Source organism: Corythoichthys intestinalis, chromosome 5 (assembly GCF_030265065.1).
Source record: "Corythoichthys intestinalis isolate RoL2023-P3 chromosome 5, ASM3026506v1, whole genome shotgun sequence".
Classification (NCBI taxonomy): domain Eukaryota; kingdom Metazoa; phylum Chordata; class Actinopteri; order Syngnathiformes; family Syngnathidae; genus Corythoichthys; species Corythoichthys intestinalis.
The window spans coordinates 33,105,291-33,123,084 of record NC_080399.1 but is presented as its reverse complement, the minus strand read 5'-3'; the positions used below and the strand labels follow the sequence as shown (position 1 = coordinate 33,123,084).

The 17,794-nt window shown below is 38.4% G+C and overlaps 1 protein-coding gene across 1 annotated transcript in view; it reads left to right on the top strand.

The window, feature by feature from the left end:
• Nucleotides 1-2,950: 2,950 nt before the first annotated feature.
• The window catches only part of ctdspl2a (CTD (carboxy-terminal domain, RNA polymerase II, polypeptide A) small phosphatase like 2a), a 28,186-nt gene continuing 13,342 nt past the window's right edge, over nucleotides 2,951-17,794 (top strand). The window contains exons 1-10 of the mRNA XM_057837294.1: nucleotides 2,951-4,171; nucleotides 5,489-5,694; nucleotides 5,829-5,964; nucleotides 6,055-6,201; nucleotides 8,534-8,761; nucleotides 8,838-8,934; nucleotides 13,893-14,004; nucleotides 14,084-14,170; nucleotides 14,250-14,312; nucleotides 14,385-14,464. Coding sequence (XP_057693277.1) covers nucleotides 5,515-5,694; nucleotides 5,829-5,964; nucleotides 6,055-6,201; nucleotides 8,534-8,761; nucleotides 8,838-8,934; nucleotides 13,893-14,004; nucleotides 14,084-14,170; nucleotides 14,250-14,312; nucleotides 14,385-14,464 — 1,130 coding nt within the window. The 5' untranslated portion in view covers nucleotides 2,951-4,171; nucleotides 5,489-5,514. The remainder of the gene's footprint in view (nucleotides 4,172-5,488; nucleotides 5,695-5,828; nucleotides 5,965-6,054; nucleotides 6,202-8,533; nucleotides 8,762-8,837; nucleotides 8,935-13,892; nucleotides 14,005-14,083; nucleotides 14,171-14,249; nucleotides 14,313-14,384; nucleotides 14,465-17,794) is intronic.

Below are 17,794 nucleotides of genomic sequence, written 5' to 3'. Positions count from 1 at the left end.
TCTTAACTGTCAAATAATACAAAAATAATTATTGCCAAAAAATAGTCAGCTGCTCTCTTAAGGGTTAAAGGTCTTAACTTTTGAACAGCTGACCATCTCCCTGATGTTTGATAATTTAAGAACGAATGACGGGATTATTATCTAGAACACAAACGTACAAGCAGCCATACGGAACCGACTACATAGTCTCCGCACCGTACGTTTTACCCAAGGGTAGGTTTGCATAGGGACTGTGGGGACATAACACTATCAACTTTTCAGGATGCTCATATTGTCCCCACCAACTTTTAAACAACCTTATTGGAATATAGTAATGAGTCCAGTTATATAGGTAATTTTGTGTTCTCAAATCTGTCAGGACAGAATTGACCTTACCATTATTAAAAGAATCATTTTTATTATGTTAAGATTTACCTTTTTTCACTTGCTGAATGTGCCGGTCTATTTTTTCCTCCTCAAATGCACGTTTGTTTGGTGATGACGTGCATTAATTTAAAATGTATTTAATTATTTTTTTTATATTATTTAAAATATTTTTATTTGCAGACTATGCAGACATTTTCCCTTATAATCATGTCTTAAACATAGTCGAGGTAAAAAGTAAGTATGCAAGTATGTTAATATAATTTATGTTCAAATATTGCAATTTAAATTTGCTAATAAAATCCAGACAATTATTCTGGAAGTTTTCAAAATGTTTTAGTTTTTGAAAACAAAGGTTTGAATCGAAGGGTGTATCACCTGACCAATACACATGAAAGTTAGTACAGTAAAAGACAATAGAGATTTATTTTGAATTGATAATTTAGCCAATCAATTCATATGTGTGAGGAAATGTAGCCCTGACCACCCGTTCAACCAATCTGTTTGGCTTTATTAATGTCCCGTCCCCAGCAAAAAGTGTACATGCAGGTTATGCTTTTGTCAAGGGCGTAGGTTTGGTGTCAACATTGGTAGGGACGATATCACAGCATAACCTGGATGTACACTTTTTGCTTGGGACGGGACATTAATAAGACCATACAGATTGGGTGAACGGGGATCAGGGATACATTTCTCACGAATACAGATTGGGTGAATGGGGGTCAAGGTTACATTTCTCACGAGTATGAACCTAATTAATTGATAGGCTAAATGATCAATGCAAAATAAATCTTGACTTATACTAACTTTCATATGTATTAGTTCAAGTGATTCATCGTTCGATTCAACCTTTGTTTTCAAAAACTACTAAAGAAAAATTTTGAAAACTTAAACTGTCTGGATTTAAAAAAAAAATTTTTTGCAAATTTAAATTGCAACACTTGAACAGAATTTAAATTATATTAACATACACAATAATCTCTTAATTATTTAGGAATGCAAAAAATAAGGAATTGTCTGAAGACCACTCAACATCGTCTAAATAAGTAAATTAAATATAGCTGAAAAAACATCTTGGCGTATAACAAAAAAAAAAAAAAAAAAAGGAGTCTAAAACACAACTGCTTTTGTCCACAAACAACCAAACTCGACAAAAAAAAAAAAAAAAAAAAAAAAAAAAAAGCTCTTTTGGGCTGCTTTAAGACCACATAAATAAAATGAAAATTGGGGAGAAGGGGTTAAACCTCAGTTCACTACATTTGAACGTTAACAGTAGAAAACATACTGAAGGACACTTCTCTCTAAGCAGCTTCCTACTCGAGTTTTGCAGGTCAGCAAATTTATACAGTTTGATGTTATGCAAACTATGATGCAGGTCGGACTTTCAGTAGCAAAATTATTGGTTTGTTCCCCACCTCCACAATATTGATGATTTTTACATTACTTACAGTGGTTGATGCTGCTGCTGGCTGAAATAAAATTCTAATATCCCTCGTCTTCGAAGGGGGCGGAGAAGGCGGCATGTTGTCGATATGCATCTCTCTCTGGGCTGTGAGTGCGCGCGTGTGTGTAGGGGGGGTCATGTCATCAGCCAATCAAACGTGTGTTTGAGGTAAAAAATGGACTAGCACATTCAGCAAGTGAAAAGGGGTAAATGCATAGGCGGAGTTTGACTTTTTGGGGCAGGGGGGGCACAACATTTTGATGACCCTGAAACGCAGTGTCAGCAATAAAATTATCTTACAAGAATATTTATAATAATTAGTTGACAATGAGTGTTTTTTGTTTCCCATCATTCTTGAGGGGAATTCTAAATAGGACTGCTTAGGCAATACTTTTCACCAAGATCGTCATCCATTGAATATGGTACGCCCGCCGGTGTCGTGCCAATGTAGTTACCCCAGTCAAAAATTGTATCTCCTGGGTGGAGCCATATGAAAGTAGATGTGTGTCTTTAATATTCAATCCCCCAAAAAATGTTGCTTCAATCAAAATATATATTTTCAACCCCAAAAAAGTCGCTTCAATCAAATAAGTGAATGCAAGAATAAATTTGAAACCAAAAAAAAAAATGCATACAAAAGCTATTTTTCTTTGATTTGTTTATTTATTTATTTTTGTTTTATTTTGTTATTAATTGAAGTAATGTTGATTTGTGTTTGGGCCACATTTTTGCAAGGACATTTTTGTCATTATTCAATCAAAAAATAAGTTGCTTCAAAAAAATATATATTTTCAAAAAGAAAATCACTTCAGTCACAAAAAGAAAAAAAATCAATGATGGTAAAAGTTTTTGAATGCGTAAAAAATTTTTGAGATTGAAAAATTTGCGTTTGAACACATAATTTTTCATCGAAAAAGTTTTCTTTGATTGAAGCAATCCTTTTTGTGTTTGGGCCATATTATGGGTAGGACATTTGTGTCTAAATCATTTAATCCCCAAAAAAGTTGCTTAAATCAAAAAAAATATTTTCAATCAAAGAAAATAATTTGGGGGGGGGAAAAAAAAAAAAATATATATATATATATATATATATATATATATATATATATATATTAGGGCTGTCAAACGATTAAAATTTTTAATCACGTTAATTACTGCTTAAAAATTAATTAATCGTAATTGATCGCAATTAATCGCAATTCAAACCATCAATAAAATATGCCATATTTTTCTGTAAATTATATATATATTCTGTAAAATAAATTTTGGAATGGAAAGATAAGACTCAAGATGGATATATACATTCAACATACAGTACATAAGGACTGTATTTGTTTATTATAACAATAAATCAACAAGATGGCATTAACATTATTAACATTCTGTTACTTGTAGTTCTTAAAAGATAAACGTTAGTACAAGTTATAGAAATTTTATATTAAAACCCCTCTTAATGTTTTCGTTTTAATAAAATTTGTAAAAATTTTCAATCAAAAAATAAGCTAGTAGCCCGCCATTGTTGATGTCAATAATTACTTACACAATGCTCATGGGTGCTGAAGCCTATAAAATCAATCGCACCCAAGCGCCAGCAGAGGGCGGCCAAACTCCATAACACACAGTTAACAAGTGGGCATTTCACTCTACTGTCATTTAAATCTGTCTGAGCGGGACATGTGCATTAATTGCGTCAAATATTTTAACGTGATTAATTTAAAAAATTAATTACCGCCCGTTAACGCGATAATTTTGACAGCCCTAATATATATTTTTTTTTCCGTCGTAAGTTGCTAGTCACATGACCTGTTCGAAAAATCCTTAAAATCCGCTTATGGCAGCCTGAACATAATGAAAGTAATTCACTTAATAATGGTAGGGTCAATTCTATCCATACAACATATATAGATAATCTAAATTGTCTTTCCATAACTGAACTCGTAATATAATGCCAATAAGGTTGCTTAAAAGTGGTGCGTGGGGTCGTGTGAGAGTGTATGAATACAAACATGGCAAATAAGTAGGATTATTTTATCATGATGGAGAGTGTTATCTGTTTTTTTATGTCAGATGTTGCAAATGTGTTTGCCTGCTTTTTGTTAGTAAATTTATAAATGTGTGAGGGGGAAAGAAAAAAAAAAACTTCCTGCACTCGGCAATGTCGCGCGCGCGCATGTCGCATTTGTCGCGCGCGCTCCCGTATGTTTGTGATGAGGAGGAGGCGGGAAATGGCGTCCGCAGACATGGCCGACCTGTGACTACTCGCCAGTGACTGACGCGACCGGGCTAGCAGCGAGCCACCGCTCCGACCTCTGGCGGGCGCAGTCGCGGCTTCCCCGGCTGCAGGGCCGAAAACCACCATTTTATGTGAGTGGAAAGGACAACGGCGTCAACATGTGTTTGTTCCGCCGCTCAGCTCTGTTGCTAACTAGCTGAAGGGGGCGTAGTCTAAATGGCCGAAAATAGTCTCGTTAGGAAACAAAACGAAGGCAGACTGCAGCTTTGGGAAATGTCGCCGTTTTGACTGTCTACTCAAGGGCACGTTGGAAAGCGCTCGGGTGTCCGGAATGTGACTGTTTGCCCAACGGTTTGTTAGCCTACGAGCTAACCGTGGCTAAACGTTAGCGGCTGCCTGACTGGCAGGGTTAACAAAATTGATAAATAACAGGGACAAGCCTGCCTCGAGTGACAGTGTTTTTTGTCGTAAAAACACTCGGCGAAGTTGCTATTAAGCACCATCAGAAGACGATCGTCTTGGATGTTCGTAACTTTGTTTGGTCGCACGCAACTTTGGGCACCATCGATCAGCAGAATTGCTTTACAAAGTGTAGTTAGTGGTGTAGACAGTCCCGAGTGATCAACAGGAGGAATTGTTGACATCGGCTGAGCCGCAATGGAAGCAGATGAGATGCCTTGAGTGATGTAAAGGGAATCCTCACACATTGTTACACAACAGATTCGAATGTTTGTCGTGACCGTAAAAAAAGACACAGCAGCAAACAATCATTTTTGGGGATAAAAAATACTAAAGTGTGAGCAATTTCACCAAAACCAAACACTCGGCGAGAAGTATTTTTCCTTATTTTGATTTCTATAGCTTTCCTGTCTTTCCTCATAATTCAGGAAATTTGTTCTTGTAGAATATGAGGTAAATTGTTAAAGATGCAATCTTTCCTCTCTAAGGTCCTTAGCGGACATCATTTATTAAAAAAAAAAAAAAAACAATTTTTTTTCAATCATTTTGATCATTCATGGAAAATTGGCATAGCTATCTGATGTTTGGTGACTGCTTCCTTAAAATTTGGGGTATATTCTTCTGCTAGTCCAGTTACGTTCAAGCAATACTACAGCTTTCCAAACTTGAAGTTTCTGGGGTGAGAGTTTATTGATAAATCATTTCGAAAATGTAAATGAAATGATCCAAAAGTTACCAAAATACAGTATTTGTAGTAATAAATCATTTGAAAAATAATGCTTCTGTCAGCGTTTTCAATGAGTTTACATTCTTTAAAAAGTTCAACAATGTTCAAATCTGCTTTGAGTTGAGTTTTGCTTCTGTCGGCGTATTCAATGAGTTTACATTCTTTAAAAAGTTCAGCAATGTTCAAATCTGCTTGAGTTGAGTTTTATTACATTTTCTAAAAATGTAGCCAATAACATTTTCCAAACCTTATTTTTCTCCAGATTCTTCTATGTGATGCTGGAGCACAATGCGGCTGAGAGCGCGTAAAGCTCCTCAGCAGCCCACCTTAGGCCGTCGAGCCACCACGTACAAGAGGAAACGCTGTGCGGTGGGGGCAACCCAGCTGAGAGCTCGAGGCAGAATGCAAAAGAATGACACGGGTCTGTTATCCACCATCAAGAAGTTCATCCGTGGGGATCCTGTCAAGGTAGGCCTCAGGAAAAGATTGCTGCTCACGTATAAGCGCCTTTGCCGTCTGTGGCCGTCAGCGGCAGCCAGTGACTTAAAAGATCCACAACAAACGGCTGTGTATCATTGTACACCTGTTTTAATATTTGGCAGGTGAAACCATATCTACCAGCCAAGAGAAGTCGCATTGATTGCAACGCTAAAAGTGATCTCATCACTTCGGCGGCACAAACGCAAGGCCTTGCCAACAAAACAATCTCGAGAGTTTGTAGAAAGAACCTAGTTAAAGGTACTGTTTAATCCCTGATTCCCTTTCCATTCTGCCACCAAGCAATATATCACCAATGTGGATTTTTTATTCCTTTTTCTCATGTTTTAGATGCGATAACGTGCAACAGCAAACCCTTGAAACCTAATGGCAAACTGGAAGCTTCAGTGGAGACGGCGAGCAGTCCGCCACACACCACGCTGCTGGGAACCATCCTCTCTCCTGTCTTCAACTTTTTTTCACCAACAACCAAAACTGGTAAAAGGGCAATAATAGGGTAATAAACAAGGGCTGTCTCGAACGATTATTTTTCAACTAATCACCAATTAGTGTTGTGAAAGGTTGACTTATCGGCTCATATAATAAAGCATGCTATTTACTTTTTACTGCTCATTGTCAGAGGTGCGTAGTGACACGTTACACGTACTCCGTTACATTTACTTGAGTAACTTTTAGAGAAAAACTTACCTCTAAGATTAGTTTTACTAAGCTATACTTTTTACTTGAGTAGATTTGTGAAGAAAAAAAGGCTACTCTTACTCCTAACTTTGGGCTACACAAGAGGTGTTACATTGGTCCTCTTTATTCTACATATTAGATTTATTTTTTTTTGTTTTTTGCCAACGATGCCAAGAAGAGAGACGTGTCTGGTGTATTACCGGGGTAGCTCTACCCATTTCACCAATGAGATGTTGCAACGATAATCACATGACTTTATTATACCAATCAGACACAAGCTTGCCGTTCTCGCGTCACGCCAGCCTGTTCAATCATGTGTCTTTAAAGCACCGAATAAAATGAAGTATTTGTTATAGAGTGCTGCCCTCAATATGACACGAAAGCGTGGATTTTAACCTCTCGGTTTTTATTTGGCAGCGATTGACCACAGAAAATAGGAGATATGATCCCTTTTAATTTCAAAATGGTAATTATGAAGGAACTCTTCACTATTCAAACTCGTAAATATTGCCTCCACCAGAGGGCGATCATGCTCTTTGGAAGAATAATGCTGCAATTATGTATTTTTTGTTTTCTATCGGAATTCAATGATTTTTTTTGTGTGTGTGTTTGTGTGAATCTTTGGCTTAATGTGATTATGTAATGGGTTCTTGTACAGAATCATTATAATTATAGATAACTTTGTGCTCAGAAAAATATAATTGTTTAAAAAAAAAAAAAATCCAACAAAAATATAAGCAGTTACTCACAATGTTACTCATTACTTGAGTATTCTTTTCACCAAATACTTTTTTACCTGTACTTGAGTACAATTTTTTGGATGACTACTTGAGTAATATTATTTTGAAGTAATGTTACTCTACCCACCTCTGCTCGTTTTCCAAAGCAAGAGATGTTTGCAAATCTCATTTTCATTCATCATAAAGATTGCTTTCATGGAGGACTACTAAAATCTGAGCTTTTTTCCCCTTTTTCATAAAAAAGCTTTAAAATGTAATCAAAATTAGAATATTTTTGTCCCCATTTATTTAATATATTAATTAAAAGTGATTTAAAAATGTTTACTTTTTTAAAATTGAAAATAAAAAAATAGAAAAATGTATTATATTTACACTATTAAAATTGTTATTTTTTTTTTCAATAAATGAAATTTTTTAACATTAAAAGATTAAAGTATTTACTGTTTTTGATGAACAAAAACAGAATATTTACTTTTTCGTTTTCAGTGAAGTAGAAAAATATATTTTTTAATTTAATCAATATAAAAATAAAGTACTGTTTTTCTTTTTTTCTGTTTTTTTTAATGAACAAAAAGCAGAATATGATTTAAAGCAACACTAGGTAACTTTTCAACCTTTATGAAATATTTTCATAACATTTGTGATATGTCTGCTGACACTAGTTGAATGACACCTCTTTTCCATGATGAGGGGGTCTGTATCGCTTTCACTGGCAGTAAGTAATTTTGAGGATGGTGACAGGAACCCTGCCACACACAAAACTACAAATGTGCCGACTGCTTTACGGTATAAATCACTTATCCTTTTCTCCATACATTATAAAGACGGAAGTCTATGCAAACGCTTTCGCGGGAATTCTGTGGATTAGCCACACCAAGCGACACGGTTGCTAGGAGTCATGTGCTATTGTTTAGCCACAACTGGATTCATTACCTAATTACCATTCATCATTCACAGAGCCGCTGGAAACAAAAATGTTGTTTAATCCATTGGCAGGCGATTGGGAGAGAGATTATGATTTAACGACAATGTGCGGGGGTTCGCTGGTCCTCATGGGAAATGCAGTGCTGATCTTCATGGGAAACAGTCTTCCTTAAGTCAAAACACTACCGCTTTCGTACACCGGCACCGCTAAAATCACCAAAACTAAAAATTTACCAAGTGTTGCTTAAAGATAATACAAATGAAAGAAAATGATCAGAAAAATAAAAGAATATTTACCCCCCAAAAAAGTTCTTGGACAACTTTTAAGCTAATTACGTTAATTACGCTAATTACGATCGATTATCAAAGTAGTTGTCAACTAATCTGATAGTCGATGTGACAGCTCAACAACTTGCAAGTTCTTCAACATCCACTCTGTAGCAACATCTGTGTACACTTGATTGCAGCTACGCCAGGTTCCGACTCTCCCGGCCAAGCGGTGGAGGCGGAGGAGATCATGAAGCAGCTGGACATAGAGCAAGCAGAGGAAATGCCTAGTAGCACGCTGACGTCCTCTGAGGGCATGGGCGCTTGTCACGGCGCCCCCCTGTTGTCCACCAGGCTGCAGATGAGCGCCGACGCCACAGTACAGGACGGCGAGATAGTAACTGAAAGCGACATGCCCTCGTTAACGGGTCAGCATTGCTTATAGTACAGTCAACCTGTTTTTTTCTACCTATACACGTGCTAATACAAGTACATCTCCAACAGCTCCACCTGGTTGTTTGCCAGATGGCAGCTATCCACACACGTTACCCTCCGCCCCCGCAGAGCCGTCGTACGAAGAAGACTGGGAGGTATTCGATCCGTAAGTATAAAACTGGAGCTTGACTCATTTCTTGCCATTGACGGCGTTAGATATTATCACGATTAGAACATGCAAAGATAGTGTGTTTTAAATGACATAATGAAAAATTGTACATGAATTATTACGTCCACACCAGCTCGTTCGTTAAAAAAAAAAAAAAGCTTCCACAGCCAACAGCATTAGTTTTTAAGTACATTCATAAAAATGCGCGAAAAATTATTGTCCATAGTACCCCCATCCTTTGCATGTGTTTTTCAATATGAAGCACTTCGAGAGTTTGTTTAAAAAAAAAATAATAAATAATTGAATCAAAAAGAACCTGTCTGATAGATCTAAACGTAAACGATGTAAACATTGGTCTCGTGTGGCGTAGGAACAAAGTTTGTACACAGTCAGTGATGTTTCCACAGTTAAATCTTTGGTTATCAGTGTCCACATGATGGCACCACAATCCGTTGGATGTAGGTTTTAAGAACCCTTGTTTTCAATGCCCAAAATATGCGCGTGGATGATAGGCCAAACTGTACACAAATTGCTTTTTGCCAAATTCCGTTCTACAGGTAGACATGGCCTCAGAGGCTGTGCTGATGCAGAGAAACAAATATATATTTTTTAATTAAAAACACAAACCCGATAATTTTCACCCGATTCAGATCCTCTGATAAACGGAGCGATCTGCCCAATTTCCGATTACGTGATCGAATCGGGACATCTCTAATCAAAAGGTTTGAAGTGGTAATTTTTTTTTCTTGCTCATTCACTCGGTTACATGACTTCTTTGCGTGGATAAACATTCTTCTTTGCGTGCGAAAATGCATTCTTTATCACGTGTGAAAGTCTAAAGCACTACGTCCTCCAAGACGCTCGTACCAAAATAAAAGCAATGGTTACTTTTTATCTGGCAGTTGAACAGGTTGCAAGGGGCCAGGGTGAGTAGAGGTCGATTTATCAATAGACCCTACCCACGTGACGTCACAACTCCGCTCTCCTGACTGGTGCCGCCCACTTGTCCGTCAACACATCGTGTTGACCTGTTACGGCTACGTACATTCCTCCTATTTACGGCGTGTTTTTCTGCTCGTTAACATTAATAATCAAAATGGTGAAGGCGTGTGTGGCGGTCGGTTGCAATAACAGAGAAGATAGACGGAGAGACTTGAAGTTCTACCGGATTCCGAGAGACACGGAGAGGAGAGAGCGAGATGGGCTGCTGCAATTCGACGAGAAAACTGGGCTCCAAACGATTACCACAGATTATGTAGTAGTCATTTTATATCTGGTAAGATGCATTTAATATATATTTAGAGGGTTTTGGGCTGACAACCACAATTAAGATCATTGCTAGGCTAATCGCCGACAACATACACGTATGTATGTATTGAGAGTGCTATCGCTAATCCATATAAACATTAAAAGCCCTAGCTCCATTGACAAATGACATGAAATACATTAGACTTGACAGTGGATGTTAGCAAGAACAAAAGATTTTGAATTGAAAATTTCGTAACTCACCTTCCGAGCACAAGATTCCTGCCGAATTTTCGTGTACGAGGACCCAACCAGCAACGTAGCATTTATAAGCCTCCAAGCTCTTAAAGTTTTTCAAACTTTCGTGAGAATAGTCTGATTTTGTGTGGACAAGATAGTTGTAAATATCAGGGTCAGGCAGAGACGGCGAAGGCAGCCGGTCAAAAATCATCGATTTAGGCATCAAATATGGATCTGGCGACTGTATAGAACGAAGCTTTTCCACATAACGCCTTTTATGCAACACATCCAGTGAGTTTACGGCATCCGAAAGCACCGGGTCTTCCATGAAATGCATTTTAAATTCCTCGATCACTTGAAACCAATGCTAATACAGAGTCAAAATGACGGACAAGTGGGCGGAACCATACAGCGAGCACGTGGTTTTGTGACGTTGGTGGGTAGGGTCTATAGCCTGGCAGAGAACACATAAGGCAATGCAAGATTGTACTTGTGAGTCCATTTGTGGCCACCAGTAGAGGTCGCGCAAGCGCTGCTTCGTGCGATCCCTTGATGACTTTCATGAGCAAGTGTAATCAGTGTGTGTCATAATCAGTGTTGTTAATCTTACTGAAAAAAAGTAATTAATTATAGTTACAAATTACTTCTCCCAAAAAGTAATTGCGTTAGTAACTCAATTACCTGAATGTAAGAGTAATTAGTTACTTGGCAAAGTAATTGGTGATAATTACTTTTTTTTTTCCTTAAAAAAAAAAAAAAAAAAACATTGGCCACACTATGTGTTAATGCTAAGTTTTTTTGTGAAGGTTTTTGGTACAATTGGCCCAGCCCAATTCTTTACCCTAATTTACCCTTCACCCTGAATCAACTGTTAAAAGTTGTTAAAATTGCTCCCATTATTGCATTAGTTCCCTTCTCTCTACTTTTGACAAATGAAAGTTTTAAAACTATTTCATCATTTAAAGATAGATTCAAGTCAAGATTTTGCCGATTTAGAAGTATTTTAGATAAAAAGTTACTTAGGTTCGTTAGGAAGGTTCTCTACAACAGAGCCGTAATAAAAGGTCTACTGCTTTAAGATGGCGGCTGTTTACTAACGCATCTAGTGCCGTGTCTGTCATTTTGCATCTAGTTATATCTATATACAGTATATGCAGTGTTGTTAATTTTACTTTAAAATAGTAATTAATTACAGTTACAAATTACTTCTCCCAAAAAGTAATTGTGTTAGTAACTCAGTTACCTGAATGTAAGAGTAATTAGTTACTTGGCAAAGTAACTAGTGATAATTTTGTTTTTTTTCTCAAAAAAAAAACAACAACAACAACAACAACAACAAAAAAACAGGTCACACAATGTGAAGTTTAAAGGATTTGGGGGACAATTGGCCCTAGCCCAATTCTTTACCCTCCACTTAACTAGACACAAGGGTATTGCGATAACTAGCTAGTAACCTTTGCTATGTGTGGAAGTCATTTAAAGTTGTGAATCAACCGTTAAAGTTGTTAAAATTGCTCCCGTTATTGCATTAGTTCCCTTCTGTCTACTTTAAACATGTGTAAGTTTTAAAACTGTTTCATCATTTAAAGATAGATTTAAGTTAAGATTTTGCCGATTTAGAAGCATTTTAGATTTAAAAAAAAAAAAAAAAAAAAAAAATACTTAGGTTCACTAGGAAGGATCTCTACATCAGGGCCTTCCTGAGAGGTCTACTGCTTTAAGATGGCGGCTGTTTACTAACGCATGTAGTCCTTAAAACATGTTGGCAATGCAGCTGTGTCAGTTTTTGCATCTAGTTCTATAATATGATATCTACCGTGTCATGTGGGCGTAGGCGTCAGGTATTATTGGAGCCACCTAGCATCGCGGTTGCAACGGCGTCTTCCCCACTGCTGCTCTGCTCTCGTCCCCGTGAGTCCATTTCTCTCTGACTTTTTTTATTCAACCAACTTAGTAACGCATAGTAACGCACGCCTTTCCCGCCTCAGTAACGGTAACGGCGTTGCCAAGATGAGAAAAGTAATTAATTAGATTACTCATTGCTGAAAAAAATAACGCCGTTAGTAACGCCGTTATATTGTAACGCCGTTATTAACAACACTGGTCATAATGAAAGTGGAGCGGCCAGTCTTGAGCCTCTGTGAATGTAGTTCTCTTTAACTGAGAGCTCATTTCTGATTTTGTAGTATGAGGTCAGTATACTACTACTACTTGATTTAGCAGAGGGAGGCCAACCACTCCCAATTTGCATGCGAAGGACAAGACAAGAAAGCAAAGTCAAACCCTGCCACTGGAAGGGAGCTCAGAGCAGCAGCAATTTGAGCCACCATTTCAGGTTCGACGTCTGGAAAAGAGTCAGAAGGCCCAGGTAGTGTTAGATGTGAAAGACTATTTGCAGTTTAGTTCTGAGAACCTGGTCGATAGACAATGTCATAATTAAAACAGAGCAGACGTGCTGACCAGCGGGCCACGCGCATCCCAGCACAACCGATTCCTTTTGTGCTGAGCAGCGTCGTTAGCGCCTGGTGATCTGTGCCGAGAGTAAAGCGACGACCCGACAGGGAGGTTCTCCATTTCCAATTGAATATTTTCTCTCGGTTTCAGTCAGCGTCCGCGATGCTAAAGCCACTGGCTTCTCTGTGCCATCAGGCTGAACTTGTGCAAAGACAGCTCCAAGGCTGTAGTCTCTTTCATCTGTGGAAATCACAGGTCGCAAGGAGGGATCAAGAAGGGCAACTGCAGGACTGCTTACAAGAAGTTGTTTTACTTTTCAAAACTGCATTGTTTTGCAGAAGTCCATGTAAACCTATCCTTGTTGCAAGCACAAGCGCGCATAAGGGCCCACAACTGTTGCAAAGTTAGGCAGAAACTTTGAGTACCAGGAGACTAGACCCAGGAATAATCTCAAGGCAGCAGCATCAGATGTCGGCGGAGCTTTCAGAACTGCATCAATGCGGTCTTGTAGTAATAGTGTGACCCAGGAAGCGTAGGGAGGTTTTCCTGAAGTGGCATTTGTTCTCATTGAGCACCAGCCCCAGCCTCTTTCAGCGTGTGGAGTACAGCGGTGAGGTGCTGGTCATGTTCTTCAGAAGTGTTGCCATAAACAGTCGGAGCATCCAAATAATCCTGGACACTGGGTTGACCACTGAGGATGTTAGCCATCATTTTCTGGAAAGCTGAGGGGGCAGATGCAAGGCCGTAAGGAACCCTGCGTAATCTGAACAGTCCCTTGTGTGTGATAAACGCAGTGAGGTCTCTGCTGTCTTCATGAAGAGGCAACTGGTAATATGCATTAGCCAGTTCAATGATGGAAAAAAATCTTTGCACCCTGTAAGCTTGCAAACAGTTCATCAACTTGAGATAATAGGTAAAAATCTGTGACAACAGCTTTTTTTACCCCATTCCGATCCTCTGAAAATGACATCACCCAATCGGATTGGGGACTAATTGTTTTGTGTCATGTTTTTCAGATACTTCTTCATCAAGCACGTGCCACCATTGACAGAAGAGCAGCTAACGCGCAAACCGGCGCTACCGTTAAAGACACGCAGCACGCCCGAGTTTTCGCTTGTCCTCGACTTGGTGAGCAGCCAGCAGTCTATGTTGCCTTAGGAAGCCAGTGGATAAGTTTTTCATTGCTTGGACTCGACTGTTCTTTTAGGACGAAACTCTAGTTCACTGTAGTTTGAACGAGCTGGAAGACGCGGCACTGACGTTCCCTGTACTTTTTCAAGATGTAATATACCAAGTAGGAACTTCCCGCTATCAGTTTGTGCTTTTTAAAATTCATTCTTGTTGTGGTTACCTATTTAAATTTTGTCTTGCAGGTGTATGTGCGATTAAGGCCGTTTTTCCGAGAGTTCCTCGAGCGCATGTCGCAAATGTATGAGGTAAGATTTCTAGGGTTCACCAAAGCCACCCTTGGTTTAGCCATCACGTTTACAACTCGTATCATATCTCAGATTATCCTATTCACGGCATCGAAGAAAGTGTATGCCGACAAGTTGCTCAACATCCTCGACCCCAAAAAGCAGCTGGTCAGGTCAGTGATGCGTTTTTATTGAACTCAATGGCTGCCATTGACGATGTTAGACATTCAATCCGTTTTCGATTGGGTCTGTCCAATGGATTGGAAGTCTAGCACTGTCAATGGCACTGAAAGAGGCGCATTCCCTGTTAAAATGAATTGAATGTCTAGTGTTGTCAGTGGCAGGGAAAGAGTAACCATAACCTGAGTGTTTTTAATCCACGTAAACTTAATAATTTGTTGTTGTATTTATTCATTTAAAATATTTAATATAAAAAATATGATGATGACTGGTATGAGATTCTGACGGTATGATAACATTAAGCCAAAATATCACGGTTTCACAGTATTGCAGTTACACCTCTAAAATGTGTTACTTTTGAGATCTGGGTTTGAAAAAAAAAGTTTTCCCACTGAACAGGATTTTTATTTATTCAAAGCATATTAGCAAATTGGAACATAAGTACCGTATTGGCCCAAATATGACTGTTTTTTTTTTGTTTTGTTTTGGTTTTTTTTGCATTGAAATAAGCCTGAAAAAGAGGGGGTCGTCTTACTGTATAGACCCTACTCACGTGACGTCACAGCCACGCCCCCGCACCATGTTGTCCGGATACTCGTCATATAAATGCATTAGCGCTTCGTAAATTCCTCCTATTATTGCACGTTTTACTGCTCGTCAACATTAATACTCAAAATGGTGAAGTCGTGTGTGGCGGTCGGTTGCAATAACAGAGAAGATAGACGGAGAGACTTGAAGTTTTACCGGATTCCGAGGGACCCGGAGAGAAGAGCGAGATGGGCTGCTGCAATTCGACGCGAAAACTGGGCTCCAAACGACTACCACAGATTATGTAGTAGTCATTTTATATCTGGTAAGATGCATTTAATATATATTTAGAGGGTTTTGGGCTGACAACCACAATTAAGATCATTGCTAGGCTAATCGCCGACAACATACACGTATGTATGTAGTGAGTGCTATCGCTAAACCATATAAACATTAAAAGCCCTAGCTCCATCGACAAATGACATGAAATACATTAGACTTGACAGTGGATGTTAGCAAGAACAAAAGATTTTGAATTGAAAATTTCGTAACTCACCTTCCGAGCACAAGATTCCTGCTGAATTTTCGTGTACGAGGACCTGTTTCACCCAACCAGCAACGTAGCATTTATAAGCCTCCAAGCTCTTAAAGTTTTTCAAACTTTCGTGAGAATAGGCTGATTTTGTGTGGACAAGATAGTTGTAAATATTAGGATATCAGATGTCAGGCGAAGCCAGCGGGTCGAAAAACATCGATTTAGGCATCAAATACGGATCTGGCGAATGGATAAACTGAAGCTTTTCCACGTAACGCCTTTTATGCAACGGATCCAATGAGTTTACAGTGTCAGATAACACCGGGGCTTCCATGAATTGCTCTATAACTTGCTCGACTAATTGAAAACAATGAGAATAGGTCTGAAAAAGAGGTACAATATGGCGGCCGGAAACAGCGACACGCCCATTTTGTGACGTAGGTGAGTAGGGTCTATATGCGCGGTCTGGACAGTATACCCATTCACGATGCTAGATGGCGCCAGATATCATTGAAGCGATGTTCTGTTATGACGGATCTCAGCTGCTCTCCCCATTCACGATGCTAGATGGCGCCAGATATCATTGAAGCGATGTTCTGTTATGACGGATCTCAGCTGCTCTCCCCATTCACGACGCTAGATGGCGCCAGATATCATTGAAGCGATGTTCTGTCATGATAGATCTCAGCTGCTCTCATTTTATTGCAATGTTTTTCCTCATTCAGATTTGTTTCAAGACTACAGTTACAGTTAGACCTCACTTTAATGGTTAATGCAGTTATTGCAATTTTGTTGTTTTATCACAATAGATTGGTTTATTTACATTTCAAAAACCAGAAGCCAGTCATTTACGAATGTGATTGCACTTTAGATATTTAAATGTTCAGATATTAAGATTTGAATGACGCAAAATAACATGCTCTTTCACTCAAATATATTGTTATAATCATTTGTTTTGGATGTACTGTAATTATTTTCTGTATAAAAATTAATTTGGTGTTCAAAAAGTCTTTTTTCAAACTTGAGTCTTGAAAAAGAGGGGGTCGTCTTATAATAATACATTACATCTGAAACATTATAACAATATATTTGAGTGAAAAAGCATGTTATTTTGCCTCATTCAAATCTTAATATCTGAACATTTAAATATGTAAACTAAAGTGCAATCACATTCGTAAATGAATGGCTTCTGGTTTTTGAAATGTAAATAAACCAATCTATTATGATAAAACAACAAAATTGCAATAACTGCATTAACCATCAAAGTGAAGTCTAATTGTAACTAGTCTTGAACAAATCTGAATAAGGAAAAACATTGCAATAAAATAATGCAAACTGGTTAAACTTGAGAGTAGCTGAGATTTGTCATAACAGAACATCGCTTCAATGATATCTGGCGCTATCTAGCATCGTGAATGTGTATAACGTCTAGACCGCGAATATAAGACGACCCCCACTTTTCAGTCTTATTTCAATGCAAAAAACAGTCTAATGTTTGGGTCAATAGGGTAATTTGCCGGATGACATAAAATGACATCCGTCATAAGCATTCATTGATACTCATGGCACCAATGTCAAATGTGTTTCCAAGATACCAGAAGTAGCAATTAATGAAACAACTGGAACAGTAACTGAAGAAATAATTAGCACAGAACATGAATTTTTTTGTTATTTACATCTGTAGTGCTAAAATGCATGCTAGGGGGCATGTTAGACCACAACAGCGTTGACAGTAGAGGTTGACTGTCTCCCCCAATGGAGCAGTGATGGGCAAATGAAGCTTCTTGAAACAATTAAGCTTTGCAACCATTTGGGTCAAAGCTTCATGGTGATTTTATGACGGTCTTATGATGCCGCTGTCAAATAAAGTGTTACCGGTTAAAATCTTATGTTGTAAATATTCCATAATGCAGTGAGGAAAGCTGCGGCTTATCTATGAACAAATGCCGTCTTCGTGTGAAATTTGATGGGTGGCGGCTTCTAGTCAGGTGTGCCTTGTAGACCCCACTCACCAACGTAATAAAATGAGGTGTCGCTGTATCCGGCCGCCATATTGTCCGTCATTATTTATCCGTATTCTCAATGGTTTCAATTTGTCGTGCAATTTATAGTGCAATTCATGGAAGTCCCGGTGCTTTCAGACGCTGTAAACTCATTGGATGCGTTGAATAAAAGGCGTTATGTGGAAAAGCTTCAGTCTATCCATTCGCCAGATCCATATTTGATGCCTAAATCAATATTTTTCGAGCCGCTGTCTTTG